The sequence below is a fragment of the Cnephaeus nilssonii genome, assembly GCF_951640355.1.
Source record: "Cnephaeus nilssonii genome assembly, chromosome: 12".
NCBI lineage: Eukaryota > Metazoa > Chordata > Mammalia > Chiroptera > Vespertilionidae > Cnephaeus > Cnephaeus nilssonii.
This window is the reverse complement of record NC_137083.1, coordinates 6,619,005-6,636,135: the sequence shown is the minus strand read 5'-3', so window position 1 is coordinate 6,636,135 and position 17,131 is coordinate 6,619,005. Positions and strand designations below refer to the sequence as shown.

The 17,131-nt window shown below is 44.4% G+C and overlaps 1 protein-coding gene across 3 annotated transcripts in view; it reads left to right on the top strand.

Moving 5' to 3' along the window:
- Window positions 1-17,131, top strand: part of BMPER (BMP binding endothelial regulator) — a 203,043-nt gene that overhangs the window by 44,771 nt on the left and 141,141 nt on the right. For all 3 annotated transcript variants that reach the window (XM_079786683.1, XM_079786684.1, XM_079786682.1), the window contains exons 4-6: window positions 6,315-6,397; window positions 9,418-9,508; window positions 14,669-14,751. In XM_079786683.1, the coding sequence (XP_079642809.1) occupies window positions 6,315-6,397; window positions 9,418-9,508; window positions 14,669-14,751 (257 nt within the window). The remainder of the gene's footprint in view (window positions 1-6,314; window positions 6,398-9,417; window positions 9,509-14,668; window positions 14,752-17,131) is intronic.

The window sequence follows — 17,131 nt, the reverse complement described above, 5'->3', positions numbered from 1 at the left end:
CCATCAAAATTAAGTAGAGCTTTCTATCATTTACTTTCCTATAGCTGGTGATTTCATTTCAATCATATATTTGATTCCTAATTGGAAAACAAAACAAAGAAGCTATGTAAACGAATGTTGTGGCCAGAAGACTCCTCTTTAAGAACTCTGTTCATGCGTCTGATTCTTTCTCTTGGGATCAAGGAAATGGTTTGGCTATAAAATCTCCATTAGCTCCAAATAAGCAACATTGCCTGCAGGATCCCTGGTAGGTAGGGCCTGGAAGAGTAGTAAAGGCCTGTTTTCAATGAACTCCTAAGGACACCATTTAAGCCCTAGAATGGCTGGTCAGATTTTATGTTTATCCCTCCTGACTCTCCTTCTACATGTTTCTGGAGAACAGCGTCTGAAAAGTGGTTCATTACACAAATTGTATGGGCCTGGAGGAATTGGGGCTCACTGACCAAGTCCAGGGCTGGGTGCCGGATCAGGTGGCCTGGAAGCCGCAAAGCCTGGCAGACCCGCCTGCTCCGCCACCCTGCTCCATGAGGCATGAACTGAATCCAAAGTCCCCAAGTTCGGTTTAATTTAAGTAACTGTGGTAGTTTGCATGCTAATTCTGCTCCCAACAGACAAGAATAAACTAGTAATTTGGGGGACAGAAGCGGCTTTTGGAAAGAAAAAGACACCTTCTGAAAATTAGCTGAAGATGAGTCTTGAAGAGCATGGGAAGAGGGGCTGGAAAGTGTTGATATACTTGTCATTTCTAACAAGGTTTGGTAGATGGTGGGATGCTCAAGGGCTTTCCGGATAGTGTTCCATCGCAGCCTGCCTGGTCCGCGGAGGAGGAAGGAGTTGGTTATGAGACACAGACCCAGGAAAGCTGGCTGTTTCTGGGGGGTGAATAGTGAACTGAACTGTCCACCTGCCAAGAGGAGAAGACAGGAAGTCCAGGGAATGCCATGCTTCCTGTGTTCGCCGTGGTTTCCAGGAATGGCTCTATGTTGGTACTTACTGTTTATTACCCGTGAAATCAAACATTGATGAAGCACCAGCTACACACAGAGTACTGTAAGGGACCTGGACCTGGACATTGCAGAGGCCACGTGTGCATGGAGAAGGGGCATGCCCTGAGTGGGGACGGCTTCCCAGAGGCGGTGACCTTGAGATGAATCTTGAAGGAGGAGTTAGTTAAGCGAAGGAGAACCTGGGTGACCTGGGTGTGTGTCACTGTGGGGATGATGGAGATGGAGGGAATGGATAAGATCTGGGTTTTTCAAGCAGTATTTGCAAAACCATGGGATGAGACCTTCTGGCCATATTGGGGGTAGTGGGGGGGGGGAGGAGATTCTAAGTGTGGCATGCCTGCATGGGGGGGGGGAAGTATGGGAACAGCAGGTAAGAGGATGAAGCAGTGAGCACAGGCCAGGCCTGAGAGCTGTATATGGTACGAAGTTTGACTTGTCAAAGTTCCACTTCCTACCTCCAGAGACTCGGATCCAGTTGGTCTGGAGAAGGAAGGTTGGGGATACCAGTCTCCACCTCAGCCAGGCTGTGAACCAGTCCCTGTTAGAGTTAAGCTGTAAAAATGAGAGTAAGATGGGGATTTAAAAGAGCCCACACTTGTAGCTGTGCAGGAGGATGCTTGAGAAGGCCCTGTTTCTTTGAGAAACAGTCAGTGAGCCTCTGTGATGGCCCAGGTGAGAAATAACCAGAGGCTTAGTGGAGGCAGGTGTGGAGGGAGTGAGGATAATTGGAGGAGAGCATCTAGAAGGCGTGTGGGGTGTATGAGAAGCAGAAAAGTGTGGTCAGACTGCCACAAAGAGGACCTAAAAGGTAAAGACTGGGTGTCCTTGGTTTCGGCACTTCAGTGGGATGGTGGAAGCCAGATAGCCTTGGTTGAAGAACTTAACCTGTTTGAAGAAGCATTCAAGTTCATTATGATCAAGGAAAGGTGCATAATCCCAGGGACCTAGATCGAGTTCCAGGTGTGAAGGGGACGGGCTGGTAAAGTAAGTTGGGGTCATGGCATGGGCTTGAGTTATTGGTAGCAGGAAGATCCAGTTCTCTGCTCTTGGGCTGATGTGAACTTGAGAAGTGGACAGATTGAGATTAGAAGGGTGAAACCAGGTGGGATGAAGGCTGTTATCAGGCCATTGCTGTTCTTTTTTTCTAGTCCTGATGATATTTAACAGCTATTTAAACAACAGAATGATGAAAATGTGTGGTATTCTCTCTCCCTGGGGATAATGTGGCCACGGAAAAAGGCCACAACTAATAGGAAAAATGAATTTGATTGCTTAATTGTGGACTCAGTTTATTTGTGTTCTTGTTTTCTTTGCCACATGTTTTCTGAGTTGAATCATTGACTACGCCAAGTTTCTCTCTAAGAGTATGTGTGTTTACCAAAAAAATGCTCTGCAATTCTTCTGCACCCTGAAAATATTAAACAAACAAAAAAGGCAATATATATATATTATATATATCTATACAGAAGAAAAGTGTAGCTGGTTTCGTCTTGTTTTTTTGTGATTTCAGTTTTGTAAAGAAGAACCACTTGGGGCGATGTGTGTTGGTTTAGATCAGGGTTTCTCAGCCTTTTCACAGCTGACATTTTGAACTGGTTGGTTCTCTGTTGTGCATCACAGAATGGTTAGCAGCATCCCTGGCCTCTACCCACCAGGTGTTTGTAGCACCTTCATCCTCCGGTTGTGACAACTGAACAGATCTCCTACCATTACTCAGAGTGCCCTGGGTGGGGAATGGGGGAAGGCAAAATTGCCTAGATTGAGAACTATTGGTTTAAATGAAGTCTAGTGATTTTATCAGAAAATAACCACTTCCTCCTGCTGCAATGGTTTTATTGAAGCTTGTGGACTCGGCACTGCTTTTTTTATTGCCAGACGAAAACTAATGAATGTTTATACATTCTTTTGTCGAAAGTTTATTTAAAAATATTTAAAGAGAAAGGAAACGCTACTTTACTGGTTGCCTAACCATTCATTTGCTTACCCCACTTGCCCAGTCTTTCATTTAGTTCTTGGATCTGCTCGTTTAATTTTATAAGGATAGAATTGGCTTTTCTCCTGGGCCTTTAACTCCTCAATGCAAAGGTATTACGAATTAGGAAGTGCCCAAATAATACTGCCAGTTTAGACCTGGGTGTGAAAACGTCGATTTCGCACAGGACTTGGATCTCAGTGTTAGTTTCACACATAATGCCTTCTTACTTTGAGTAAGCTACTCTGATTTTCCCGTGCATATTTTCTCACCTGTAAAGTGAAGGAGGTAATCTATATTGTCAGTAAGTTTGCTTTTAGTTCTAACTATCTAAGGTTGAAATATTTTGCTTATTTCTTTGGGTTGGTCCTGACCCCACAACACCCCCCCCCCCAATGTAGTGCACCCCAAAATGTGCTTTGTTGGCCACCGATGGTCCATAGACCACGGCTGGTCTACAATTAGATAAGTGCAGGAACGGAGAGTAAACAATTAGAAATGGTTTTTTTTGTTTGTTTGTTTCTTTTTGTTTTTATAATTCAAGTGTGTAATTCTATGGGTGTTACATTTAATGATAAAACATTAGGCTTATATTTTGTCCTAGTCTTTTAAATTTAAATTTTCTAGGAATTCATTTTGATTATAGTTTATGGAAGTTTTAGTCCACGTTTGATTGGAAGAACAAAACAAAACAAATGGGCCTTTCACCAGAGGTAGTTTGAGGAGCACTATCGAGTGTGCTTAAGGTATAATGGGACCTTTTCTTTGCCTGCTCATCTACTGTGGCCAGTAGGAGATATGTAGTATATTACTCTTCCGGGGTTTAAATAAAAACAAAGGCAAGATGATGCCTGTCTGTTGTATTAGCAGCGTACAGTAGGTGGCTAATAGAATTTATTATAAAGAAAGTTGCCTTACAGAGAATAAGAATTAATTCTAGAGTAAGTCTGAGGTTCTTTTTGATTGCATGTACATGTGCCTTCACATAGCTCGTGTTCGTGTTTGGCTTAGGATAACATGTTTTTGTTAGACCATGAACCAGAGAGCAGTGGGCATAGCCTTTCTTTCATTATTTTATTCCCTAGAATCCCTTAGGTAGGGAATCTACCATCATGCTTGATATACTGGAGTCTCCATAACTAGCCGACGCTGGTGAGGGTAGGCGAAGAAGGAAAAGGTATGGATGTGCATGGCACTCACTAAAGAGATTATCACCGGTGTTTTTGAGGCTCTTCTGTCACTCAGACGCCTCCCACATATGGGAAAATCTGTTCTGTGGAGTCAGATGTGGTAGGCTGACAGGCAAATAAGGGCAGTTAAGCAGTAGAGCCCTTTACAACTTGACCTTGGTCTTCGCATGTTGAAATTGGGTAGAGGAGCCACACTTCCACCCGACAGTTCCTTGAAGCAGAAAACCTTGCTGGATTCCCTGCGCTGAGGACCACTTGTTCCAATAGCTTTTATCCCACATCGAGTGGGATGATTCAGAGAGGCCTTTCCCCTCCTGGGAGCTTGTGCACATGAGCTGGCCTTGCTAGGAGCAGCCTCTTGGCCAGCAGTCCCTTCTTGGTCTGTGTGGATTTTGTAAGCACTTCCTCCTCCACAGTCAGAAGGCAAGAGCTTTGCCTGCCCTATTAGCGGCATAAAATCACCCTTTCTTTCAGTTTTTTTTTTTTTTAAATCCGGAGGATGAAAATATATAACATATTTGGAAACCCCGCTGGCGGACTTGGCAGGCGTCTCATATTTACTTGGACTGAACACGAATTAGATTTGGCCCCCTGATTTCCCCGCCTCCCTCTCTCGGAACAAGTTATTTATTATCCGCGCGAGTCTGCCTTAGCGGATCAGACATGCACATGGCACGTCTGTTGTGAGTGTGTGAGTGCAGGAAGATTTATGCTAGCCCAAATTGTTTCCTATTGGTTTTCATTGTTGAAAATTCACTGTGTTCATTCTTGGTTTGGCGTACGCATTTGTAGTGTGCTAGGGGTTCCTGTGGTTGAACGTTTTATCACTGTAACACTTCATGCAAAGGAAATTAAAAAATATATAGTGAAAGCATTTCCCTAATATGTTTCCAATCAGCTGTGTACTTTCGTAATTTGATTTGTAGGAACTAGAGAGGAGAGCATTACTGAGCTCTTTTCAATCATTCATAATCCTCTGGGAATCCAGATCATGGTTCCAGGCCATGAAAATGTCTATCGAAATGTTCTGAAGCCCTTTATTATTCTGTTTGTATGTAGTAAGAAGGGTTTGTTGTTACCACAGCAGAATTCAGGGAAGGAGGTAAGTCCCCTCCGTGTATCCTGGACAAGGAAAACTGATGTGATTGGCTTGGCAGAAGTCAATCATTGGTACCAAGAGGCGGTTCCTTTTAGTGCTGCATTATCCCATGTGTGTGTCCTGCTTCTGTACTCTCTGGGCGAAGCAATAGGATTCTCACTGATAAATCCCTTTTCCTGGTGGGCTCCTAATAATCTAATATGTAATGCTTCTTCCCACAAAGTGTCACACACAGGAAGGAGGGTGTTATTTAGACAAATGAAATCAAGATCTAGAATGTGAGCTTTGCATCGTTATTTCTTTGGCTCTTTCTACAGAGACTTAACTGGCCAGTGGCCTCTTTTGAGCATCTCTGGCCTTTGACTTCTGCTTGTTTCCATGAGGGAGTCTGACTTCTGTTTGGCTAGTGAATTAACATGTGATAATCTATACATGGATCGTTTCAGATTTCCTTAATCTAGTTCACAACCTGAAATAAATAAAAGTGAAATATGAAATCATAGCTCTGAGAGCTGGGAGGCAAGACTTGGGGGGGTTTCAGCTGGTGAAGATCATAGCTTGTCAGGACACTCAGATGGAAATAGAATTTTGCAACTATTTCCTGTTTTTTATTTTTTTGCTTTTAGTTCCTACCATGTTTTAACCTTCCCTCTTGACCTTCAGCAATTTTGAATCCACTGAGTCTAATGTAAGATCCCCTTTCACCGTGTTGTTTTAGCCTCAGTCCTCCTCGTATTTCATGTGGCATGAAGTCACGTACAAGGTTATGCATTTTGGCCAAGAGGGCTCATCAATCCATGGTTTTTCATGTGAAAATATAGTCTGTGCAGTTAATCTTCTCAGTAGTCAAAGAATTAATGCAAGTGAAAGCCAAGTGGATATTTTAAAAAGCTTAGTTGTGTTTTGGGGAGAAGAGCAAAGCAATTTGATGGGTCCTGTGACCACCAGTCCCAGCTGAGATGACTTGACTTCTTTTGCTTCAAAGATAAAGGGAAAAAATCCATACTCATCGTTGGCCTGTCTTCCTGCTTCCGTTTCCGGTCTAGGTTGCACCTATGAAGGAAACACCTATAACAGCTCCTTCAAGTGGCAGAATCCTGCGGAGCCCTGTGTCCTGCGCCAGTGCCAGGTACTGCCCAGCGATCTTACCCTCCCGTGAAGGGGAGTCTGTGGAGTCCTCAGGAGTTCCTTTCAGACAGCACAGAACAAAACAACAACAAACAACAACAAAACCCAACTGTATTCTTGTACATATTTGTTGTGGCAGTCACTGAACCAAGACAGTATAGGATAGATATTGTTATAGGACTTGCTTCTAGAAACACACAGCAGAATTGTTCACCATTGTTAAATTGTGCCTGAAAAAACTCCTGGAAGATGCATATGTCCTTGGGGAGAATTCATGACTTCCTGTGAGCCAACTTTAAGCAAAACACAAATTCCTGTGAGCAGAAAGAGGTACTGTTAGAGGTAATGTTTTCCTCCTTTGATTCAGAAACATTTTGAATTGGAGCCAATCTGTGCACTGTATTCAGTCAAAGCAATTAGTACACTGCAACCTCCATGATTTCAACCCAACTCATTTAAGAACCACTGGATTGGCTCCTTAGGAGCCCACTGTGGCTGGTGCTTGTGGAACTCGGAAGGAGCGCTGACCCCATGTGGCTCTGATGGTGACAGGTCTGAAACACAGCGAGATAAACAAAAGGACAAATGCAGACTCTCAATGTTCAAACTTCTTTTTTTCTTACCCCTTGAAAAATGCTCTTTAAACAATGCTCATTGAATTTGGATACAATTTTAAAAGTCTTCTCTGTAGAGAAGGTGCTGTTAAATCATTCCACCCCTAGCCCCGTTTCACTGTCCAAGCATATGCTTTTGCGTTTAAAGGAGAAAGAAAGGTTAGTATAATAATGTATATTTCTCTCTGATCTTTTTCTTAAAAATATGTTTTTATTGATTTTAGAGAGAGAAAGGGAAAGGGGAGAGGGAAAGAGAGAGAAACATTGATGTGAGGTGGATCAGTGGCCTCCTGTATGCATCCCTAACCAGGGATCAAGCCCACAACCTGGGTATGTGCCCCTGACCTTTCGGTGCACAGGACGATGCCCAACCAACTGAGCCACACTGGCCAGGACTCTCTCTGATCTTCTCTCAAATATTTACATTTAGCCTGGCTAGAGTGGCTCAGTGGTTGAGCATCAACCCATGAACCAGGAGGTCACCCATTTGATTCCTGATCGGGGCACATGCCCGAGGTGTGGACCTTAATCCCCAGTGGGAGGTGTGCAAGGAGGCAGCTGATCAATGATTCTCTCTCATCATTGATGTGTCTGTCTCTCTATCCCTCTCCCTTCCTCTCTCTGAAAACAATAAAATATATTTTAAAAAATTATATTTACATTTAGTTTACTGAAATCTGAATTTTACCTATTCACATTCTTATTAAATGCCCACAGGTTCAGTAACAGCGGAGACAGTGCAGTGTAGCAAGGAACCTATGGGCCAGCCACTCATAGCATTTGCTATCTAACCCCCCTGGACCTCATTTTCATCCCCCGTGAAATGAGGCTGGTACTGTCAGGGCGGTGACAAGCGTCCTGGGTCCAACTAGGTACCAGACAGATAACAGCTGGTCTGATGACCTGGTTTATTTCCATTTGCGTGGAATTTGAGCTTATTTCTCAGCTTCTCCTACCAAAGGAGTTCTGATGGTGAAAAATTCACCTTGATTTTCTGCTTTTAGTTTAGTTTTTTTTTTTTTTTTTTACTGGAAGAGGATGCTCTGAAGAGGAGACAGGAAATTCATGCAAACCTGAATTCTCCATCTGGATTGCAGATAATAAAGGGAAATGGATGTTGAGCCCTAGCTCTTTGCATTGCTTCAGTTATATAACTAAAGCACGGATCCTTTTTTGATGTCTATTACAGAATTTTGGCAGCTGTTGTTTTTTTTTCTTTCTTTCCCACTGTGATATAGGTCACAATAAACTCCACTGGTGGTGGCCGCCTCAGGCCTGACAGATATAAAGACGTGTAGGAAAGAACCCTTCCTTGTAGGATTGAGATGCGCTGGTGGCGGACACGATGAAGAAAGGCATCTAGTTATTAGATGGTTACGTTATTTGTAGCCTGTGCTACACCTCCCCTCAAAATAAGACTAAACAAACAGCAAACACACACACACAAATCCATGTATAAAATAGGAAGAGAATATGGTGAACGTTCTTCAAAAGCCAACTCTAAAAATTAATTTAAGTAATGTTTCAGTTGACGTTAAAATACCAGAGTCCCAGGATCAGTTTGCAAATGAGTGACCTGATTTCACTATTAAGACCTAAAGTCTCTCTTTTGACATAGGTATTCTGAACTTGAAAATCGTTTTATCTAATCTCTTCAGTGGATGCTGGCGAGCCAGTCTCTAAGGGAGGCAGAGTGGAATGTCTCAATTGCGGAGCTGGTCTAGGTATTTCTAGAAGGGTTTAGGATTTAGGTCTCCAGATGCCCGTCTGGGATATTATTGTTCATACTCTTTGCCTCAAAATTAATGGCTTAAAGTATAATGACAGTGATAGAAAATACAGTTAAGTGTTGGAAACTTAAAAGCAATTGTGAATGAACAGCAAGGCACTGCAGGCTACTGACTGACATCAGGGTCTTAAACACTAGATTTATTTATTTAAAAATATATATTTTTTTAATTGATTTCAGAGAGGAAGGGAGAAGGACAGAGAGAGAGAAACATCAGTGATGAGAGAAAACCATTGATCGACTGCCTCCTGCACGCCCCAACTGGGGATCAAGCCCGCAACCAGGGCATGTGCCCTGACGGGGAATCGAACCGTGACCTCCTGGTTCCTAGGTCCACGCTCAACCACTGAGCTATGCTGGTCGGGCTTAAACGTTAGATTTAAAAGAAAGAAAGACAATAGGGCCAAAGAGAAAGAGTAAGATTAGGGTGAAGAACTAGCCTCCGTGGGCTGAGCCAGGGAGATCTGACCTCATCTGGGCCACATACCTCTGGACCTAACACCACGCTCGCTTTGCACGTTTGTGTTGGGACTCCTCTCCAGTTACCTTGGTGACTTTCCAAAAGTGAATGAGTCTGCAGCGGGGATTCTGGGCTGACCTTGCTGTTCTGTTTTCCAGGAAGGCGTTGTCACCGAGTCTGAGGTGCGGTGTGTCGTGCATTGTAGAAATCCCTCCAAGCAGCTGGGAACGTGCTGCCCCACGTGTCCAGGTAAACTCGCAGGACGGGGAGGCTGCAGTGAGTGCTGGAACCTCTGAGCTCTCTCCAGAATGCCTGGTGTTCCCCTCTCCCACCCGGACTGTTCCTCCCTTTACATCTGTGCACCTAATGGGTTTAGAGAGCAAACTTCTTTGCCTAGAAATGTCCGGCTGGCCTCCCTGGGAGCCCGGGATGAATGCAACGTGCTGTAGGTCTTGGCATGTGGCTGCTCGAGGCTCAGCGGCCTGCTTTCCACTCCACGGGCCGCAGGTGACGCTTATTTTGGAAGGAGAGGCTGTGGCTTTCCCTCGCTACCAAAAATGTCTTGACTGCTTCAGTTTGCAATCCCTTGGCCAGAGCTTGCCTGGGCGATGAGGTAACCAGATGTTTGCTGAAAACCGAGAGCCGTGTCCCCGAGGGAATTCAGCCTAGGCTTGTGCTGGCCTCCGCTGGCCGCCTGGTGCAGCAAGTTGGGCCCAGGTCTTTGCAGAGGCGCCACGGCCCAGCTGACGGTGGGGGGCTCCTTGCTCTCAGTGGCTGGAGGGTTTCCTCTCACTTTTCCGAGCAGGATTACCAAGGCCTCCTGCACCTTTGCTCGCCCTTAGGTCTGAGCCCGGGGATTGTGAGGTGAGAGATTTTTTTCTGAGCCCTTAATCCCCTGGCCCATCCTCTTAGACAGATGTTCTGCATTTTGGGGTTTCCACAGAGTGTTTTTCCTCATTGGAGGTGATGCTCACAACTCCTTCTTGCTTTTGAGGTTAATCTCCAAAGAGCCTTCTGTTCTGCAAACCTTCCTGGGACATGGTGGGGCTCCCTGCTCAGGTGCCTGCTGTTTCCCTCTGTGCAGTCTAAAATATATCTAGACCCGAGCCCCTTCTGAGGCCTGGTCTTTTTTTATCTTTGAATGACATAAGGACAGGCCCCTCTCCACTACTCTGACCTTCCTAAGTTCCCTGCACAGTCTTTTCTCATTTTTTAAAAATACGTTTTTATTGATTTTTCAGAGAGAGAGGAAGGGAGAGGGAGAGAGAAGAAACATCAATGATGAAAGAAAATTATTGATCAGCTGCCTCCTGCATGCCCCCTATTGGGCATCGAGCCTGCAACCCACGCTTGTGCACTGTTGGGAATCGAACCATGACCTCCTGGTTCATAGATCGATGCTCAAGCACTGAGCAACACCAGCCGGGCCCTGCACAGTCTTTACTGAGCTCATCTTCCTTTTCACAGTGGGACTGCTGTGAAGTATTATTTGATGAGCTTACATGAAGACCAAAAACTGGTTGATAATTCTTTCCCTTATCACTTTTTTCTTCTGAGTGCACCAAATATGCTTTGTATCATGTAGCCATACTCTTAAATGCTGAAAAGATCTTTATTAAGTTAGATCACTAGTTTTCTAGGCTGCACATTAACATCACCTAGGAAGTTTTAAAAAATAAATCTTGATGTGTAGGCTGCATCACAGAGCAATTTTATCAAAATCTCTGAGGGTGGGACCCAGCCCTCCCAGGTAATTCCAAGCTTGAGATTGATAACAGAGCAGGTTTTTTTATGCTGTATAGATTTTAAAATTGTCATAGCTCTTAAATATGAATTCAGTCATGTTGAGTAGACTGTTGTTTTATTGATACAGAATCAGTTGAGCACATATAACATTCCTCTTCAGTCAGGAGATAGTCATATTTTTTGGCTGCCTTTGAAAGTATGAGTGTACAAACATCAGAGTGACTTTATTTCAGCAATTGAAATGATCATATTTGAGCAACTGCTTCTTCCATTTTGTTTTGGTTGAGTTCCCAGAAGGAAAGGGTGAACTCCATGATTGTACATACTACACTATAGAATGCACTTGACCCACCAGTGAGGTACTGCCCAAAGTTCATAGAGGAAGGAATGAAACCCAATGGGAATAAGACCTGTGAGTGAATAAAGGCCAAAGGTGGGGTTAGGGTGTGGCTTCCTCTCTTTTATGGCCACCATATTGTACTACCTCCCACCTCCCACACACCATGATAACTGTTCTGCTTGGTTCCAGATGCCCTGGGAGGCAAATCTTTAAAGTTAGCATGCCAGTGGCACACACTAGGCCCTGACAGCTGGGCAAGCTCTGTGCCCTCCACTATGGGGTCAAGAATCAACTGTGCACCCGGCCGGTATTGCTGAGCATCAATCTATGAACCAGGAGGTCATGGTTCGATTCCCAGTCGGGGCACATGCCTGAGTTGTGGGCTCAATCTCCAGTAGGGGGTCTGCAGGAGGCAACCAATCAATGATTCTCTCATCATTGATGTTTCTATCTCTCTCTCCCTCTCCCTGCCTCTCTCTGAAAATCAATAAAAACATTAAAAAAAAAAAAGAATCAACTTTGCTCCCTCCCTCACTTTCTCAATTTCAAAGGCCAACCTTTGGGATGCAGATCAGAGGCCACATCCAGAATGTGTCACCCTTTGTCTTGGGAGGGTGGTCTCAGCTAAGTCTAGACAGGGACCCGCAAAGGAAGCCTTGGGACATTCTCCTTCATAACTCAGACTGGCATCTGTCATTGATCATGGGATGGTTTTTCCACATAATGACAAACATGCACAGTCTGTGGTCAGCTTCTTCCTGAGACAGATTTCAGGGCATTCTTGGTTGTCTGCTCCTTCCTTTCCTCCTGACCCTTTGTTCAAAGATGGTGAGTTGTGACGGGAACAGTTTGCATGGAATTTTCATTTAAAATTCTCTATTTAAGTTTTCAAACATAGATTGTTGTGGTTAGTCATCTGGAAATCTGTCTGACAGAATCAGTGGTACAAACAAATGAAAGAATGGAAGACCCTTTGCTTGCAGCGTCCTTTGAAAAGAGATGACCGGGTACCTGCTTTTATGAACCGTGCTGAGCTACAGCCACTGGGAGGGCCGTGGGTGGGTTCACCAGGTCTTCCCTAAGCAATGGGAACAGCAAGGAGGTGGGGGAAGGCTGGATGTGGGTATCAACAAGACTTTACAAGCAGTTCCACTCAGTTATTCAGCTTCAGACTTAGTAGTGTTTGTCTCCGTGTCTTTCAGTGAACAAAGGGCTCTATGTCTAGCTTTAAAGTGAACAGGTCCATATGTCCTTTCTGATTTATGCACCCCTATGTTCATAGCAGCACAATTTACCATAGTTAAGATTTGGAAACAGCCTAAATGCCCATCAGCGGATGAGTGGATTAGAAAACTGTGGTATATCTATACAATGGAATACTATGCTGCTGTAAAAAAGAAGGAATTCTTACCATTTGCAACAGCATGGATGGACCTGGAGCGCATTATGCTAAGTGAAATAAGCCAGTCAGTGTAAGATAAATACCACATGATCTCACTCATTTATGGAATATAAAGAACATTATAAACTGTTGAACAAAAATAGAGGCAAAGAAGCATCAAACAGACTGTCAAACTACAGCGGGAAGGTAGAGGAGGGTTGTGGGGGGTGGTAAGAGATCAACTGAAGGACTTGTATGCACACATATAAGCACAGCCAACAGATGCAAGACACTGGGGGCGAGGGGACAAGGGCAAGTGCCGGGGGCAGGGTAGGGGAGGCAGGGGGAGGGAGGTCAGTGGTGTGTGTGGGGGGGAGAGACATAGGTACTACTATTTGTAATACCTTAAACAATAAAATAAAGTAAAATAAAATAAATAATAATAATAAAAAAAGTGAACAGGTCCAGCAGCCAGATCAGGTGGGTGAGGGTCATACTTGTTTCTTCTTGGAAGGAACCAGCTGCTTCAAGACTTGGGTGGGTTCTGTTGATGAGTTCAGTTGGCGGGCCTTGAACGCTCACTCCCAGGGGTATGAGGCTGTCTTTCGCAACAGCCCCCTTTGCTGAGTGTTGGCCGTCGGCCTGCTGCCTCCAGCACTGTCTATTATGTGGAGAGTGACCTCAGCTGTTCTGGCAAAGTGCCCCCTGCGTACGGACCTGAGGAATAACTGACAGTCCTCCCATGGTCTGGGTGATAGTGGATTACTGGCCAGCTATGCTCTAGGGTCATTTGTGAGATTTGTTACGAATAGAACAGTGTCCTGATCATCTTTCTGAATAGGAGACACCTCCTGGGCTTCTGGTCCTATTTTCATCCAGACTTGGTGGGGTAACACAACCCCTTTCACAGGACAAAGGGTGGGACTGAAAACCTACGGGTACCTCCTGACCTACCTTTGTGTCTTCTTGTCTTGGTGCCTGGTTATCTGTACAGTGTGGCCACTGGGTCAGAACTGAGTTTAAATCCCAGGTCTGCCACCGGCCAGCTGGGTGAGTTACTTCTTCTCTCAGAGCCACGTCTTCCCCATTTATGGGGACAGTGACAAAAGTCCCTACTTGGTAGGCTCGCTGGTGAAGATGGAGTGAAATCATGGGTATGGAGGGCCTGGTAGAGGCTGGGCAATTCCTGCTACTCACCGAGTGGCAGCTCTTTAGGTCATTTGCTATTTAGCTCATTATTGATTTCTCTCACTGGGACTTCTTCTGTTTGTCTCCTCTGGTCTCTCTGGCGTTTGGTTCCCCTGGCCGTGGTCAGTGAGGTCATGGTGAGTTCCACAGGCTCCGCAGGGCTCACCTCTGTGCACTGGTCCCCCTCAGGCTGACCTGGGCCCAACCTCTGATGTGCTTTCAAGCATCTTGAGATTTTTGGGCCCATGTCAATCTTTTGTATTCTTTTGGACTTTCTTCCTTCCTTCCTTCCTTCCTTCCTTCCTTCCTTCCTTCCTTCCTTCCTTCCTTCCTTCCTTCCTTCCTTCCTTCCTTCCTTCCTTCCTTTCTTTCTTTCTTTCTTTCTTTCTTTCTTTCTTTCTTTCTTTCTTTCTTTCTTTCTTTCTTTCTTTCTTTTCTTCCTGCCTTCCTGCCTTCCTTTCTCGCTCTCTCTCTCTCGCTCTCTCTCTCTCTCTCTCTCTCTTTCTTCCTTCCCCTTCCTCCCTCCCTCCCTCCCTCCCTCCCTCCCTCCCTCCCTCCCTCCCTCCCCTCCTTTCTTCTTTCTTTCTTTCCTTCCTTCTTTTTTCTTACTATGAAGCAATATTGTCCTCTGGTTAAAGAGGATGCTCTTCGAGGTGGAGGTGGAGATGGGAGATGGATGAGCAGTAGATAGAAAAATAGGGTCAAACTGAACAAAGGCTGCTGCCCTCATTCTAAACTCTCCTTTGCTTTCCAGGCTGTGTGTTTGAGGGTGTGCAGTACCAAGAAGGGGAGGACTTTCAGCCCGAAGGAGACAAGTGCACCAAGTGTTCCTGCGTTGTAAGTACTGCCCTGGGTGGTCCAAGGACGTTCCTTCTGGTTAATTGCAGCTGGGACTCACCACGGGCAGCCCCGACTCTCCTTACAGTCTCTCCTTCTCTCCCTCCTGCTATGGAACCCAGGGGAAAGCTCATCTCTCTGCGACAGGTGTATTGCTCGATCTTGGCACTGTTAGCATTCGGGGCTGGGCAGGTCTTTCTCGTGGCAGCTGTCCTGTGCAATTGTAGGATGTTTAGCAGCATCCACTTTCACCCTCAGTTTTGACAACCAAAAATGTCTGCAGATATTGCCACCTGTCCCCTGAGAACAAGATCACTCCTGATTGAGAACCACTGGTCTAAGGAATGAGGGGAAGAGGCTGATTTTCCTCCACTTGCATCTTCTTTGGGGAGACATGGATTCTCTGTTCTTTGGGCAAAGAAGCTTCTTGCTGAAGCAGCTGTTGAGTTCTTTAGTCAAATGGGAAGCAGATGGGGTCAGCTCGCCTCAGTGTATTCTGGGTGGTGAAGAACCTGGTCTAAAGATTGGTCAGTTGCGTTGGGGGAATGGACAGGAGGAAGTGGCCCCTGAGCTGTGGGTTCAGGGTGGAGTAGGGATTGGTGAGGCAAAGCCACAGACCTGCCTCTCCAAGCATTGCTGACTTGTAACTCATGTACCAAGGATATCTTCAGAGTGCTTAAGAATGAGAAAAGGAACTTGGCTGATGTTATGATGTTGAGGGGATCTTTTTTATTGATGTATTTTAAATTTGGAGTAAAATCATTGGTGATGATGGCGGTCACAGTGATGATGGGAACCTAGTCTTAACAAGCAGTTCCAAGTTATTTATACCATATATTTTTAAAGCTTTTAATCTTTTGTAATAAAGAACATACAGTGTGCATCTCAGAATATTAAAAATAATGGGGAACTCTAGCATCGTAATTTCACCAAAGTAGAATCATATGTGGATCATTGTAAATCACAGTATTTGTCATTTCTCTACATGTCTTTCCTAAAATCTTTCCCCTTCCTACAGCACATACAACTTAGAGAGTCCCGAGTAAAGTAAGCATGTCCCAGGGTGAGGGTGTTTTTGTAAGGGGAAGGGGGAGGAAAGAAAAAAGGGGGAGGAGGACTGGGAAGGAGAGGATATATGTGTGTGTGTGTGTATAAAATATATGTAATATGAGGTATATAATGCACATCATATTGTAATAATATATAAAAATAGGTAATTTACTAATGAAAATGAACATGATTCTGCATATTTAGATTTTACTTCCATGTGGATAAATAGCTTTGTGTTTTTTTTTTTATGTAGATCATTTCTATTTGCTATTAAATATTGCTTATTTTTTTCATATTGGCAGCTGTAAAGTTTGTTGATAATTTTTTTTATGCATCCCATTCTTTTGGGTAGATTGAGGAAAATCAAGGCACCCCTAAGTAGAAAATTTTAAATCTGCACCTAAACAAACTATCTTTCTCAGAAATGTATGCCAAGGCTGAGCAGATGAGCCTCTTTGAGGGACTGGGGATGGGATTTAGGACATGGAAAGAGGATGGAAGATCCTGTAGATTTACCATTAACAATCATGCGAAGTTGCCGAAACCGGTTTGGCTCAGTGGATAGAGCGTCGGCCTGCGGACTGAAGGGTCCCAGGTTCGATTTCGGTCAAGGGCATGTACCTTGGTTGCGGGCACATCCCCAGTAGGGGGTGTGCAGGAGGCAGCTGATCGATGTTTCTCTCTCATTGATGTTTCTAACTCTCTATCCCTCTCTCTTCCTCTCTGTAAAAAATCAATAAAATATATTAAAAAAAAACTGAAAAAACAATCATGCGAAGTAATTTAATGTTGGGAAGCAGAAGTGAGTTTGGAGATCATATGTGCAGGGTCACAACTCAAATGCACTCAAGGCATTCGGATTTCATGTGTTTCTAAACACAACACACCTGAGGACCAAGCTCAGGGCCCTGGAAGTCCTGCTTTCATTTTTGGTTGAAGAAGTAAAAATGCAAAGATGTTGGTTGCCCAAGCTTTTCTGCTCAGTGAGTTCTCTGCAGACCTATATTCTATATCATTTTCTGTACCCCTATATCTGATTTCCCATGTTCTTATAGTCCTAATCCTATATTCTTCCTAGTTTCCTTTTGCTATCCTCAGCATTTTGGAGCCACTAATGGCTCTGATGTCCATCTTTCCACTGATAGGACGGGTGGCTGAGAGGACGGAGCCATGCTCGGGGATAGGACTCTTGTGAGTAAGCTTGGGTATGGGAGGGCCATCAGAGCAGTTTTTATTTTTGAGAATACAAAAATTTTTTTTGCAGCTTGTTATTGATTTATTTTCTCTTTATTGATTAAGGTATTACATATGTGTCCTTATCCTCTCTGCA